Source organism: Solea senegalensis, linkage group LG15, assembly GCF_019176455.1.
Source record: "Solea senegalensis isolate Sse05_10M linkage group LG15, IFAPA_SoseM_1, whole genome shotgun sequence".
Classification (NCBI taxonomy): Eukaryota; Metazoa; Chordata; class Actinopteri; order Pleuronectiformes; family Soleidae; genus Solea; species Solea senegalensis.
Genome location: NC_058035.1, coordinates 16,449,324 through 16,464,880, shown reverse-complemented (window position 1 = coordinate 16,464,880; position 15,557 = coordinate 16,449,324). Strand labels below are relative to the sequence as shown.

At 38.6% G+C, this 15,557-nt stretch overlaps 1 protein-coding gene across 2 annotated transcripts; it reads right to left on the bottom strand.

Moving 5' to 3' along the window:
• Positions 1-1,639: 1,639 nt before the first annotated feature.
• Positions 1,640-12,320, bottom strand: LOC122781420 (monocarboxylate transporter 12-B-like). Of its 2 annotated transcripts, XM_044045050.1 has the most exons (10): positions 12,152-12,320; positions 9,158-9,502; positions 7,072-7,175; positions 6,801-6,944; positions 5,845-5,940; positions 5,496-5,649; positions 4,384-4,568; positions 3,519-3,744; positions 3,185-3,444; positions 1,640-2,886 (listed from the first exon to the last, which is right to left on the bottom strand). In XM_044045050.1, exons 2-10 carry the CDS (start codon positions 9,292-9,294, stop codon positions 2,699-2,701), a joined length of 1,494 nt encoding a protein of 497 aa, XP_043900985.1. In that variant the 5' UTR covers positions 9,295-9,502; positions 12,152-12,320; the 3' UTR covers positions 1,640-2,698. The 2 variants fall into 2 exon arrangements, with proteins under 2 accessions (XP_043900985.1, XP_043900986.1); XM_044045051.1 differs by lacking the exon at positions 5,845-5,940.
• Positions 12,321-15,557: the final 3,237 nt, after the last annotated feature.

The window sequence follows — 15,557 nt, the reverse complement described above, 5'->3', positions numbered from 1 at the left end:
AACAGACACACACACACACAGTGAGTCAAAGGTAGAGAGAGAGATGCCGCTATGGTAGTGTTTCAGATGACATAACACATCCTCTGGCAGCCATATTGGTTGTATTTAGGGGAAATGGTAGCATTACATTTATTTGAGGGATAATTTCTTGTTATTCCATGAAACAGGACTTTACTGACAGAACAAATGGTAACATTCTAAAGCTATTTTATAAACAAATATATACTGTATATACAGTATATATACATATATACATGGATCACACAACAAAGCAAAACACCCAAAGAGGAAATGTACTATTTTGAAATAGCTGATAACCTGATTGACAGTGCAGAAGTACCAAATATTAGGAAATAGTGACAAATACACAAATATTCATGAGGCATGCATTTTTACATTTTACTGGCAGCAACTCCTCACACTCACACCTCAATCTCATCTGACCCACTGCAACACTAGACAACACTGCCACCTATTGGACAGAGGGAGGACGAACCATGAAAACGGATGATTCCAAATGATAAACATCAAGAAAATGTCAGATTGAAAAGGATATTCTGCTGCTTTTACACACAGATTGTTTGAGTTGTGGAAGGTCCAACTAAGACTGAAAGCAGGCGAATATATGACCTTATCATGAGCTAAACAGACTACAATCATGAACTGGAAGGCCACAAAAGGTATTTCCCCGGTCCCTTTCCACTGGTTTTGGGTAACAACACTCAAAAGTAAAGGACAGACTTGCATGAAAAGTTCAGTTGATGTGTTTGTCATGGTGGGGTTTCTGAGAGAATCAACTAGGTTTTCTGTCTTGATACAATCAGCTATTGTCGAGCAAAAATAATGAAGAGTTGAGGCCGTTGTCCTTCAAATCAAAAAGTATTTAATTCTGGATCCAAAAATCAAACACCAAGGTGAGAGTACAGAACTACACTGAAAAACTGTTCATGGAGCATCTCTATTTATCTTCTGGGAAAGAAGCCGCCCCCCTTCCCTGACCCTTATTTGTATTGTTAAATTAGGTGTTTTCCACTATTAGCTTTTGTCAAACTGTTCTAATCGTTTCTAGCTGTCTTGTCTTTCCTTTTTTTTAAAAAAAAAAACCTGTAAGGGAAGGATTTACACCCTCTTTCTCTGTGTAAGATGCTTTGGGACTTTTCCCCTTTCTTTGTAAGTGATTTCCAAATTATCATGTCAGACCGTTTGAGTGATTTCCAGTTTATCCCATAATTTATAGTTTTGACATTAGGTATTTAGTCACTTTAACGATGCCATAAACTTCAGGCGGGATCTCTTTCATGCGTGCAGGCGGCACGCTGCTCTACGCCCATCTCTTCTTCTTGGTGTGGCGTTAATTTACAACCTCTACTGTAACACTTAGTGTAGAGCAAACTACTGATACTCTTACTGTAGCACACAAACACTTGTTAGAGCAGACTCAACGGTGACACACGGACATTGTGAGACAATACAAGACAGAGTGCATTTAAAAGAGTATCATTATTATTAGCTTGATTTTGTTCATCAAAAAACTTAAGTCTAATTAGCTAAAGGGAAATAAAAATTCATGGAGTCAATATAGTGGCATAACATAAGACGTTAAAGAGCCACACCATACATTTGTTTTACTCAACAAAAGTGTCTCTTGCATAAAAACTTTATTTACAGTGTTCAACAGGTATGATTTGTTTACCAGACAGCCACCATAAAAACACAGTATGAATAAGATGTACGTTGTCAATTTAAAATCAAATAATCATTACTGGTCACAGTTCATAGGCTATTTATTCCCCAAGAATCTCCACATTCATTCAAAATACACCAAAAGTCAGACCTCAAAAGCAGGGAGTCCTGTCTTTTGGGGACTCTTCTAATACGTTGAGCAGAAACGGCTACATACGAGCTTCAAAGCAGTTATTGCTACATGGTACAAATGTGACTGGTTACAATGAAGCAATCACAAATGGTTCATACTGGATGAAATGCAGGTCTTAATTAAGTTCAGGTATTGCACAAAAGGTTTGTAAAAAAAAAAGAGAAAGACAAAAAGAAGAAGTAATATACAGTAAATTGTTGTGCGTTACAGTTGAGTTTGTAGTGCTTGAAATGCATCATATGTTTTCATAGGTGTTATAATTTACATCATCATATGGAGACGTAAAGCACACCACTGCAGGTGAGGTGAGCATTCAAATCATAAAACAAATCCATTAAATGAAATACCTAAAGGTTAACTCCTCAAAGTAATCCCATACATCATGACTTAAAATCAATAGCATATTTTCCAAATATTTATGCTTGGAGAGCAGGAAATACAGGAAGTGCAGTTTCAGGTATACAGTAGAAATTGTTATCATTTGTTTTTACATTAATACACACAAAACATTTTTTTTCAGTTCGTGCAGTCGTCCGATTTGTATGAAGACACGACACACAGAAGTGAAAATATACTAAATATCCACCAGGGGGAACTGGACTGGTTTCAAAGTGGCCAAATCAAAGTAAAACTTATACATTTGTAAACCGTTGATACTCCAGCCTGTGATGTCGTCCCATTCTTAGTATGTGATGTAGTGGCTCAGGCAGTGTTTTGGTATTTTTCCCAGAATTCCTCAGGTGAGTGTCTGGAGCTTTAAGCTCTTCTACAGTATATTCTGTGTAAAGCCACAGTCCAGTGAGGTGCACATCAGCACTGGCGTCATATGATCCCCTGCTGTGCTGCAGCATCCACCTGACTGAGACTAAAATGTACAGATGATTTACACTTTGACTTCCTGTAGTGTCTGAATAATATCATAACTACCAGGACGACAGAGCTGCACATGAAGCAAGCACCGCTGAGGAAGAAAGTTGCAGAGTAGTCGCCCGTCCTGTCCACTAACCAACCTGCGAGAGAGAGAGACAGACACACAGGTGGGATTAAAAATGAACTGCTGTGATTTGTGGTTTGCTTTCCTTATTTTCCTCAGTTTATAAACAGAATTATATAGAAATCCGAAAGTGAAATGTCACAGACACAAGACACAAGCACAGACATCAGTTTACCATTTTCATTTTAGGGCAAACATTACAAAGTTCAGCTTCTAAAATCTGAGAATGCGATGTTTGGAAAAAAAACTTTTTCATATTTAAATGTAAGTGTGAAATGAAAATAAACTGAACAGTAATCTGCACAGACACTAACCTCCTATCGGTGGACTGATGAGGTAAGGGATGGCATGCAGGAAGTAGACCACACCCAGACCAGAGGTGAGGTAGGTGGAGCCCATGACGTCGGACGTCACCACTGGGATGAGCGCCACATAAGCTCCGTCAAAGTATCCATAGAGAACGGAAAAGGGGAGGAGGAGGGAGAAGGACTGAAGGAGGGGGACGAACATACAGCAGAGGCCCTCCAAGCCAATCGCCACCATGTAACTCAGTAAGCGAAACCTCTTCAAACACCTGGCATGAAGGAAATGTATCAGTACTTTTGCCATTCTATCACACACGGAACACAACAACAGGCCCCTACTTACTTCCTGTCAGTGAGCCATCCAAAGGTGATGTTCCCCACAATCCCACTGACTCCAAATATGGACATGAGGAGGGCAGCGTGCTGGTGATCCACTCCCACGCTTAGTGCGTATGGGACCAGGTAAACTACAGGAGCGCTGCAGCCGTACGCCAAAAACAGGATGGACACCGAAAGAATCAAGAAGTCGGGCATCAGAAGAAATCCAAACTCCTTGCTGGTTGAAGTCTCTGCGATCACAAGAGTTCAGTTCATTTTTAGTCTCTTATTTTATTTCTCTTGTATTTTCCCCCCACACATCAGCCGCTGAGCATTTGATCTCTCTCTGAGCACAATCTCCGTTGTCTTGTTTCTAAATAAAATGCAACATGTGCAAACATAACATTATCACTGAGCTCCATGGTGTTCCTGTTTTCTGCATTTATATCATGCTTTTCTAGCCTCGATGAACACTCTAAGCTACTTTACGCGACAATTTTACCATTCATTCACACGCGTGCAGTGCTTTTTCTATCACACCCATTCACTGGTACAGTGGTACAGCCATCAGGAGCAACTTGGAGTCAGACACATTGGCATGTAGAGTAGTGGAGCCAGGGATCGAACCCACATCCTGTCAACGAAAGACAACCTGCTCTCCCACTGATCACCACTTTGAGCCACAGCCACCACCTTCTAAGACTTGTTTTGTTGCCAGGCAGTTTTTGACATCGCAGTTAATGCAGGGGTGAAACAAAAAACTACAGGGAGACCAACCACTGGCAATGGGAATGGTTTTAATTACAGGTTCACTTGGATTCACAGGTTCCAGGTATAAGTGCTAATTTCCGTGTGAAAGAGGCTTAAATGTCATCTTTTGTTCCACTCACCTAGTTTGTCCTTGCCAAGTCCAATGTGTTTGAGCATTTTGTTGGTTATGAGTAGCTGCTGAGTGTCCTTTAATTTGTTTATTTCCGGCTGATTTGGCTCCACTGGGCCGGAATTAGCAGGTACTTGTTCGGGGACCGCTGTCATGCAACCCTGTTCTTTGTTAGTCACTTTTTCCTTTAACTGCCTTTAGATGGAGGAAAACAAAGTAGATTGAAATCATTTAAAATAGGTCAAGCAAAGACTACATAGGAAGTTCTAAATCAGTTTTTTCCATCAGTACAAAAGCAAACACAGTAAAAACAACAAAGTTGTGGTCATGCATACATTTAATAAGGTAAGCTAATCAAATGCTGGCTCCACTGTCATATTTGCCAGGCAGATTAACATGAACCGAGTTAGTTTTATGCTCATAAAAGTTGGTTGACGGTAAAAAGAAGAGACCTGTTTAGCAAGTAATCTTGAAATGTGCTATATGAACGTGTGATGGGCATATTTAAAGTCCTCATTTTTTGTTAAGTTAATAGTTAAAAGACTGAAGAGACTGGAGAAACCCAGACTCGTTGATATATCTAATGGTGCTTTTCCACTCTACAGTTGTAGCACGGCTCGGACTCTACACAGTTAATTATCCATTACGATAGTACCTCCCCAACGTGGGCGGAGTCGGTATGCCACATGACTCTTCCAGTGATTACGCTAAAAATTTGGTAACAATAAGGTACACATATTCACCATTAACTACATGCTTACTAACATGCACATTAGTAGCATACTAGACCTTTATTAGTAATTTTTAAGCACATATTAACACCTCATTCTACATAAACTTATTCAACAATGCATTCATTTACAGTCAATAAGTGATAATTAGTAGTTAAGTGCAGGAAAATCTTAATTCATGTCATAATAGAGGTCGAATAAGGTGTTATTAATAATTACTAATAAAGGGCTATTATGCTACTTATATGCATGTTAGTAAGCACCTAGTTAATGGTGAGTATGTGTACCTTAATATAAAGGATTTTTTTATATTTTAACATCCTGTGATAAGCTGAATATTCTATTTCCCATGGACTCAGTGTACGTGAAAACAAAGAATCTGAGGACTTACCCTTCAGCTCTTCCTTTCAGTGGCTTCATCAGAGCACCGCAGACACACAGGTTGGAAACAAATCCTCCCAGGATGAGCAGAGCTCCTCTCCAAGTGTAATACTCTATAAGCAGATGGACCACCGGAGCCAGGATGAAGGTCCCAATGCCGCTACCTGAAGATAAGGTGACAATGGATTTGATGGGGTGAAACAACAAAAAAAGAGTGAAAAAGAAGAGAGGAACATGACAAGCAGACTAGAGAAAAGAGGCACAGAGGCAAATGATAATAAAGGAGATTGGAGGAGATGGGAAAGTAATGTATAAATGACAAGAATAGAAAGCAACGGGAAAAGCAAAGATGTTACTACCAGATAAGGCAATGCCATATGCCAGGGCTTTCCTCTCACAGAAGTAACTCCCAACCATCGCTATGGCTGGTGTGTAGCTAAGAGCAAAGCCAAGACCTGTAGAAGATGAATAACAGGGGTTTGGAAACTGGCAGAAACCTGCCAATCGATGCCGAATTGGAGCAGATACTATTTCACTGTCAAAAAGACAGGAACACAAAACATCATTTTTAAACTTTTAAACGCACCTTTCCCACACAAAGAGCTACAGCTCATTCTGTACCACAGAGGTACAGGCTGTTTTTAGAAATGAACAACTGTAACGCACTTAATCACATATCACAACCTTGAATTTCTAAGTCTGATACGTTCTTTTATTTCTTTTAAACTATGTTAGCCCATATGTTTTCTCAGGACAGTGCAAGGTCATGTTCCTCCAGGTCCCAGTCACTCCCAGGACTTTGGCATTTTGTGAGACCAACTCATTATACAGTAGATGCTTGATCCAAGACCAGAATAGGAGGTTCTAGGCTTAGCCAAAGTATATAATGGCCCAAATCACTGATCTGAATTGAAGGTATAAAAAAAGGACAATCCAGGCAGGTCATAACTGTCCTTGAGCCTTTGATATTTAAAATAAAATTAAACTTGTAAATTCATAAATATTATGACAATGTTATAAGACAATGGTTTCATCCGGAGAATCACATGCTCATGTGTCCTGTAATAAATTATTGTTAAACCAAAGTAGGGACTAAATGCAGAATTTGATATTACAGCCCATGTATTTCTGAACCTGATCCTCCAATTTGTGTGGTTTAACTCTTTTATTATCATTATTTGTGTAGATAATCCTTAATGACTGACCTGTTGTGGAATCATGTGGTGGAGAATAACATTATAAACAGCTTCATGTTGGATGAATAAAGTACAGACAGGCAGACTTATATTGATTAAATGCTCATGTACTCATGTACCTGTGAAGATACCCATAGAAATGTAGAGATATTCCAGACTGGAAGCGAAGGCACTGATGACCATCCCGACAGAAGCCAGCAGACCTCCCAGAATCACTGTTGCTCTGCAGGACAGACGACTCCCGAGGAATCCGCCGAGAGGAGCTGCAAACACATTTGTCTAAATTACTAAATAACTTGAAAATAAAAACGATTTACGCTGCAACTACAACTTCCAGGGCAGGGAGATTACCTGCATATACAAATAAATACAAGGAATGGATGTTTTTACCGCATAACATGGTGGTGCAGTCAATCAGACTGTGGATCCAGGCGGTGGTGGAATAATCTGTATCAAAGTGAAGCTGAAACTCCATAAAGAACATGGAAATACATCTGGATAAAAAGAGAGGGGGGTGGGGTTAGAATTGAGTGCATTTTCACAGAACAAATGTCACATCAAATGTATTTCTATTAAGTGGAAACCGTCAGTGACACAGACCATGACACTTTACCCAGTTTGTTTGGGATTAACAGCGTTAGATTACATCGAGGAAAAGGGAAAGGGAACTGCTTTAATGATTTGTCATGATGCTGAGTTGGCGTCTGACGAGATAATTATTGAAGGATTATGGTCACATTAGGTGTCAACCCTATGTTGATAAAGTGGAGACGAGTGAGGTGTTTCTCAGTTTATGGCTGTCATTCGTAACAATCTGAGGGCTGTGTACTCCTGACCCCTTTTTTATGACTCTCATTGTCTATTATATAAAGTCAGAGGACAATCCTATGTCTCATCAGGACAAAGCTGTGACCACACACTAAAGTCGCTCATCACATTAATAAGATCAAATTGTGAAAAAGTGAAAATGAATTACTGCAGGCATAAATTAATTTCAACAGCTCCTACACAGGAAAGAATGTCACATTTTGTCAAAGTAAATTTGGACACAGAGACTGCGACAGTTGTTTTTCTAACATGAAAATACTATATCAAAAATCTGGAGCTGAATTAAAACTGCATTTCATAACATTACCATAAACAAATGTATGGAACATTTAAACCACTGTCACATGAGTTCACACAATGATGACTGAGCGTTTCAGCTCCACGTGACTCTCAGTGTGTTCCTCAGTATTCCTTAGATCTTGTGTCAGTGAGTGAAATCCCTGCACTGACAATAAAAAAAACAGACACCAACAAATAATGAATTCTACTGCTCAAAACCGGCAATGATTACTAAACTAATCATCAACTATTTGTGATAGTTTGTGTTTTTTAAATAATCAAAGCAAGCTCTCTGGATTTTCAGCTCCTTAAATGTGAATCATTTCTGGGTTCTTTGCTCTCTAAACCAAAGAAATCTCAGTTTGTGGACATCATTCTAACGTTTGGGAAACACTGATCAACATTTGCAGACATTTTGTGGACCAAACAAGTACTCGATGAATCCAGAAACTAGTCGACAAAATAAAAGTTACACTGTCTCTGCAGCTCTAAAGTCAACTATTGTAAGGTATCTGTTGAGTTATGGGACAATGTGCTGACTGTGCAAACTTTGGAAATATGGAAACACCAGTAGGAGTTTTAAAAGTCTCAGTGGAAAAAAGACAATGTGGCTGCTGACTTGGGTTCAGCAGCTTAAAGGTTTGATCTGAGTGGGAATAGAGTCTTGCCAAGTAATAAACTGTAGTACGGTGCTGCTAATCCAGTAATCCAGTCATGTTCAGTACACTTTATTAAAGAGTACATTAAAATACCATGTATGTATATCACAGGAAACTGTGCTGGACTGGAAATGTGCTGATCTGCAACAGGAAAGTCGACTTGCATAAAACTGGACGATCCTAACTGATCAATATCAGTCTATGATGTGTTTGTCTCGATGGATTAGTGGTGTAAGGTGCACATTATGTAACTATGCTGTCCCGGGTGTGATATCGTCTCTGATTGTCCTGCCTTCCCCTCCTCTTTATGGTGCATGGTTGCAAAAAAAATAAGATAGCGTTATTGTTAAGATAGATAGTTATAGTGATAAAATTGTTTTAAACAGTTAGGTTATTGTTAAGATAGATAGTTACAGTGATAAAATTGTTTTAAAGTTGATTTCTCAGAAACAAAGTGAATCCATTTTCATTCAAGGATGCACACACTCTGCTCCAGGTAAGGCAGCAATCCACATTACCGAAAACTGAGTTTGAAAACCCAGAGGTTGAATTTTAGTTTGGACCACAGACTGCATATAACAATGAATGTAGTTGCAAAATGAACGAGCTAACTGCTACTTCTATCCCATGTCCTGGTTTTCACTTTTTCAACTGGGGGACATTTTTAAATGCAGACTATGATGTGGACAGGAAAAAAGGAAAATAATCACCTGGTCACCGCCCTGATGCAAATGGTGGACAGGAAACAGCCAGCAACGATCATCCAACCCCAGCCGCCGTCCGGTGGGGCCGAGTCCTCAGACGTGCTTCTGCTCTCACTGAGCTTCTCCTCCTTGGTGACTGCCATCGTTCCAGCCGATCACAAGGCAAACTGGCGTCCGCGTTCTGTCCCTCTGACACAAGGGAAGCTGGGGGTTATAACTCTTGTTCTCCCTTTGTCTCTAAATGCACAGCATGTTCTTCTTTGGCCTGCTTTTCTCAGCCATTCACTTCTTCAGAAACCTAAAAGAACCATCCTCCTTTGGCTCCTTTATTCGTCTCCTCTTCCTCCATCACTGAGAAAACACAAAGAACCCAGCATAAATATCATTTCCTAACATTTCCTGTGCATTCATTTGTGCTCCTGATTATATGAAAAGCCCTTCTTTGAATAAAGATGACGAGACATTAGAGATTAGGGAAACTAAAGTGGTTTTACCAGTATATTCACAAAATAACTTGTCCTTAGTGGGCTTCAAATATTTTGGTTTGGTTGCCAAAAAATTACTGTTGATACTCAAGTACAGTACATCTCATATACTTTAAGACATTTACTTAAGTAATATTATAAAAAGTGACTTCAACATCTACCAAAGTCAGTTTCTCATAAGATACTTTTACTCAAGTATCCCTTTAAGGTACTTTATACTTTAAGACTGACTAAAAAGCCTCACAACCCCTCTGAAAAGTGAACGGACATGTTGGTGCAGATGCTTTTCTCCTGGACAGTCTAGGTTGGCTTGTGCTCCCCCACTCCTTCTCTCGCATAAACGTAGTAGGTGTATAAAATAATAATGTTTTACAGTCAGTTATTGTCGCCTTGTCGTCTCCTCTCATCGCGTGACAATTGTCTGCTGCTGCTCCGGCGCAGACACACCTTTATCGCATACATAGGGTGTGTTTTTGAACATGAACACGGTGTTACAGCTTCTACTCTCCGTATGTCTGGCACCCATGTTTGTTGTGCATTCTGCGATGCATTACAAGCTTTAACATGTGTTTTACGTGTACGTTGCCAGAGTCATACCAACACCTTTTATACACATGCAGATTTAGTGACAATGCCATGAGGAGGGAAAACCCTCCAACAATTTGTGATTCACAGCATGGCTGAAACTGCAAATGTCTAAACCAGAGTTCGCAAACTTCTTGCGCCTCAATCAACTTAATTTAGTTATTTCTGTATGGTCTTTTTTTATTAATAGATTCATTTTGCATCATAAATGCGTTTAGAATGTGAACTATTTGTCATTCCATAACAAAACAAAGACTTTTATTTTGAAAGTATGTGAAATATCATCAGAAACATTAATAGTTTGGTGTCTTTCGATCAAAAAGTTGGACTTTTTCTTCCCTCGACCGGCCCCCTACTGACCAAACTAGACACTCCATGGCCTCCCGGGTCGTTTGAGTTAACACATATGCAACAACAAATCAGAGGTCAGACACCTTTTCCCTGGAAGCCATTTCGTGGTTGACATGTAAAGGCAGCGGTTCGTTTCTCGTTATTTGCATTTGAAAATGGCACCCTGGGGTGATGCTCTGCCCTGTTGGAATGTCCCTTTAATGTGATGCTAAAACAGCTCGTTGACACTTCACATGTAGCAAAGCAAAGCAAAAGGTGTGCCTTTCAATTTGAAATGAGCACAAGCTGTTTTTCAGAATTCAAGCTAGAGTACCTGTAATTCATGGATAAAGGCAGACAAACAAGCTGTGTGTGTGTGTGTGTGTGTGTGTGTGTGTGTTTGAATGAGATAGAGAGGTTAGAGAGGGCAGAGACCTTCGTCACATGACAGCTAACTTCCAACAGAAAGAGAAACAACATTTAAAAAAAAACAAAAAACCTAGAGATTAACAATAAATATCAAGTCCAGTCGTATCTGTCCTGCTGAGTGTGCTCTTATGCACCTGATCAAAGGTTTCTGTGCAGCTACTTTTGCTTTGACAGCCGCTGCATTTTGAGATTATCTTGTGCTTTATGTGCACTTGTTGATTAACAGCCTGTGTACAACAACAGAAAATACTCCTTTTGCTGCCGAGTAAACTGACACTGAGCAAGTCTAAATAAAAACCGTGGGTGACTATGCACTTCCACTGGGAGAGGGTTGCATGGGAAACTGTGTTGTACACAATGCTTGCCACTTTCTATGATTGCACTAACGACAATGAGCAAAGACTGTGCGCAGACTTGTTGTCGAGAACGTGACAGTGTTGTACGTGTTTATACAAATTCTTGTTTAAAATTTGAATGTAAGATATGTAATAAGTATGTTTAGTATTTTACTAATATTTCTATTATTATTATTCCTATGTAGAATTATTGTAAGGTCATATTGTTTGCTTAATGTGTAAACATGTGAAATGAATCTTTTTTACTTTTGACTTTAATTTATTGCAGGGTTCTTTTGCTATGATGGTCTTTGAAAACGTTTTTATGTTTTTATGTTTTTATAGTGTGTTTATGGGATTGACTGTCTGTAACCTCGTTGACCTGTGTTTGTGTGTAACACACTTGAAAAGCAGATTTTTAATCTCAATGTGTTTTCTTCCTGGTTAAATAAAAAAATAAATTACTATTTTATTGAAACAAATCTACACTGCAAGTCTTAAGGGCAGTTTAGTAGTTAATGACACATTTTCATTTCATTTATAATGTGTAAATAATATGTTTCCATTATCTGGCTGAATTTACTGAATCATCACTTCATTTTCACTCAATTTGCAAAAAACTTTCCCACTGTATTTTCACTTTTGACTTTTTATTTCACCTTCTCCATGTACTTGTATTATATATATATAACAACTTTATGTTAAATAAAAGAAGATTTTACATTGGACGTCTGCAAACACGTGATCTTTGTTTATATTTCTGTGGATTTTTATGTTTTACTAGAGAATAGAGAACATTGGAAAGAGAGTACAAAGAGAAAAACAAGTGAACTTACATCAACTCCCGTCTGCACTGCTCTGTCACCGCTCCATGGCTCGAATGGTCGATAAAGACCGGTGATAACAAAAAAGAAGCAGAAGCAGAAACAGGAAGACACGTGAGGCTTCCCTGCGCCTGCTGCTGCTGCTCTGAGCTGCTGAGGTGATCTGTCATGAATATGAACCAAATCTACTGCTGCTCAGGGGGAGAGAGGGGGAGGGGAGAGAGGGGAGAGAGGGGAGGTGTGAAAAACAACAGTGTGGTGGGAAGTTGTTCCACAAACACATGTACATTTAAAAGAAACCGCACAGAAAACGTCTGACTCTGACCGCTTAGATTACAACATTTAGTACTCAGTCAGACACATTTCAACTTATGTACTTGATCGTGTTTTACCACGTGCTTTCCTGTAGATGGCGCTAATGCAACTTTAACAAAGGCGAACTGACGCAAAAACTGAGCAAGAGCCGCAAAACAAGCAATTTGGAGAATACCCACATCTTAAAGTGGCAGTACGCAACATGATGTTATTACTGTATGGAATTAGTTTTGTCGGTATTTTCAAACAAAATAAAATATGGATTTATTGGCACAGACAGGAAAAGCCGGTGTCATGTTAGAAAATGCTACCGCAGTGGAAATCTACTACTACTAGTGGTACTGAACTATTCTACTCAAGTAAAAGTACCTCTATTTTTGATAACATTTGACTTAATTACAAGTAAAAGTACTGGTTTAAATTTGTACTCAAGTTAAAGTTATAAAGTATCTTGTTTAAAATTGACTCAGAGTAAAAGTTACTTAGTCACTTTTTTTAAAACCAGGTTCTTTCTTGTGCCGTGCAAAAAGGACAAGGGGCCACAAATCACATTAATATGCAAAACCTTTACAAATGAAAGTGCCGACAAAATAAAAATATGCAAACACATAATGTATCAGTCAACATGGGTCAGAGGTCACAAATGCTTTAACGTTGTCACTCACTCAGGGACCGTAATCAACACCAATTCACCATCATTCCAAAGATTCCGGTGCGTGATATTTTATATATTTTTTTAAAAAGTAACGGATGTGATTTAAAATGTAGCGATTTACTAAATACTAAATTACTAAAGAGTAAATGTAATTCATCTCTTTGTTACCCTGTAAAAAAAAAGGCTACCTAATGGTTTTCCACCTTCACTTACAGTGATGATAGAGTGAGCAGTGGTATAATATGACTATACCATATAATATAACTAATATGACTTTGAGTTCACACTGCTGAAGTGTCTTCTCCATCATTGTTATTAATATTCATTATTAGTTCATAACTCAGAGTGTGGCCATCTAAGAGAAAAGACTCGTGGACATGAAAGACACGCACACCCACACACAGCATGCACACATTTTTAATGCCACAAATTCACGTTTGTTTTTAGAATGCAATTATACACTCCATATAACAAAGGCCGTAATTGAGCAGAGAAAGGTTTCCCATTAATTAATCACCAACTACACAATGAAGGTGCAGAAAAATCACTGATTACACCATTTCATTTTTATATTTGCTTGTTTGTAAAAAAAAACAACAACAAAAAAACTGAAAATTCGAGGGACTTGATTTGAGGTCAATGGAACCTATCAACATACACCACATGATATAACCACTGTTATGTGGCCCCAGTGTTCCATTAAAACATAGTAGCTCAGAGGCTTGGGTTTCAGGGCCCCCGGAACCCATTCGATAAAACCATCCTTGAACTTTATTTGTATGCAGTGTCCCTTATCTGCCAAGCAATACTGTACAATCAGCCCTGACTGAGGGCCTGTGCAAACAAGAGCACGTTTACAAGTCTGCAAAAAGTTGGTCTTATATAAGGTTTTTATCCCAGAAACAGCATTTTGGGAGCGCTAAAACATTTTCTTTTTTGGAAATCTGGTCCCAGAGTGAAAAGGGAAATCTCAAAAATCCACCCTTTGATTTTTTAACTTAGTAAAAAGGATGATTCACTGATGCCATCATTATTATTGTTGTCTGCTTCTTATTGAGTTTACAGAGTGCAAAACTTTATATGCATGTTCCACATCTTCACTGTTGTTTTTGGTCTATTTCTGTGACAGTGTTACTTTTTTTTTTTAAATATTACACATCAGGCAATTATCCATTATTTTTACAGGGGGGTAAATGGTTTAGCCTTAATTGGATGGTGTGATGAACGTGTCTTTTATTTTTTTTCATTTGTTTATTCACGTCCGTTTGTCTCGACGTCCTTTGTTTAATTCCACATACAGAGGAATAAAGAAACATACAAAAACATAGACCTCATCCAGTTTTAGTTTAATTCCTTTTTAGAAAAACAAAATCGTTTCACTTCAGTACATACACATTGCACAAGGCAGGAAGCCTGTTTAAAATTGTATATTTCTTTTTTTTTCTATTCTTCAAACCCAAGTTAAAAGCAGCAGCGGAACTGACGCCAACAACCAGCACTAGGCTTCCCAAAACCTTCACATCTAAATCACAGAAAAGCCAATGCGAACCACCAACACTGAAATCCAGCAGACAGACAGACAGACAGACTGCAGCCACTGAGATGAACGCCAACCAAGAGGATTGCAATTTAAAACAACAATTTCCTCTTTAAAAACAATCACTAATTATGTTCTCAACCGCTGTTCGGTATTGTTAACAAATCAAAGTCAACTTGACCTGGAAACAATTGTGATAAAGTGACAATAAACTGACATTATAGGATTAATTTATTGAGCACAACAGCTTTCTAACTGCTACCATAAACAATCATACACACATATAGACCTAAAAGTCCTATCAACTGCATACTAGAAGCTAAATAAAACACAGGCCTACAAGTATTAGCTATTATTTAATAGAGCTCGAGTTCAGCTGTGGATGAAGCTGCAGATCAAAGTGGTTTTGTCTCGATGCATCTTCTGTCTGCTTTAAATGCAAGTGTCAAGTCCTGTTTGGGAAACCTGGCTCTGAGCAGTTGAAAAGTTTTTTTTTTTTGTTAAATCAACAGACAGATTGCTGGTGTAGAATATATCATACTATTATTTACAAAAAAATCTCTGTACAATTAAATACACAAGGGTGAAAAGGTCGTGTCCTGCCAGTCAAGCATTCCAGACGACAGTTCAAAGGCTGGATGTGTTCATGCAACAGGATGTTTTCACCAGATAAAGAAACTCCTGGGAGTTTAGCTTCCAGGAGGACGATGAAATATATAAGAACAAGCAAAAGGAGCACTCTGTCACTGTTGACCAGTATGTGACACAAGGTTTGACAGAGACAAGGTGCTTACAATTTGGTATCTTCCATAAAAGATAAAAACAAGACTATTTAAGGTACCACATTTACACACTAATGGGACATAGGCTGCCTCAACAAAACTATTAAAAAAAAACACTGAATACTTTCC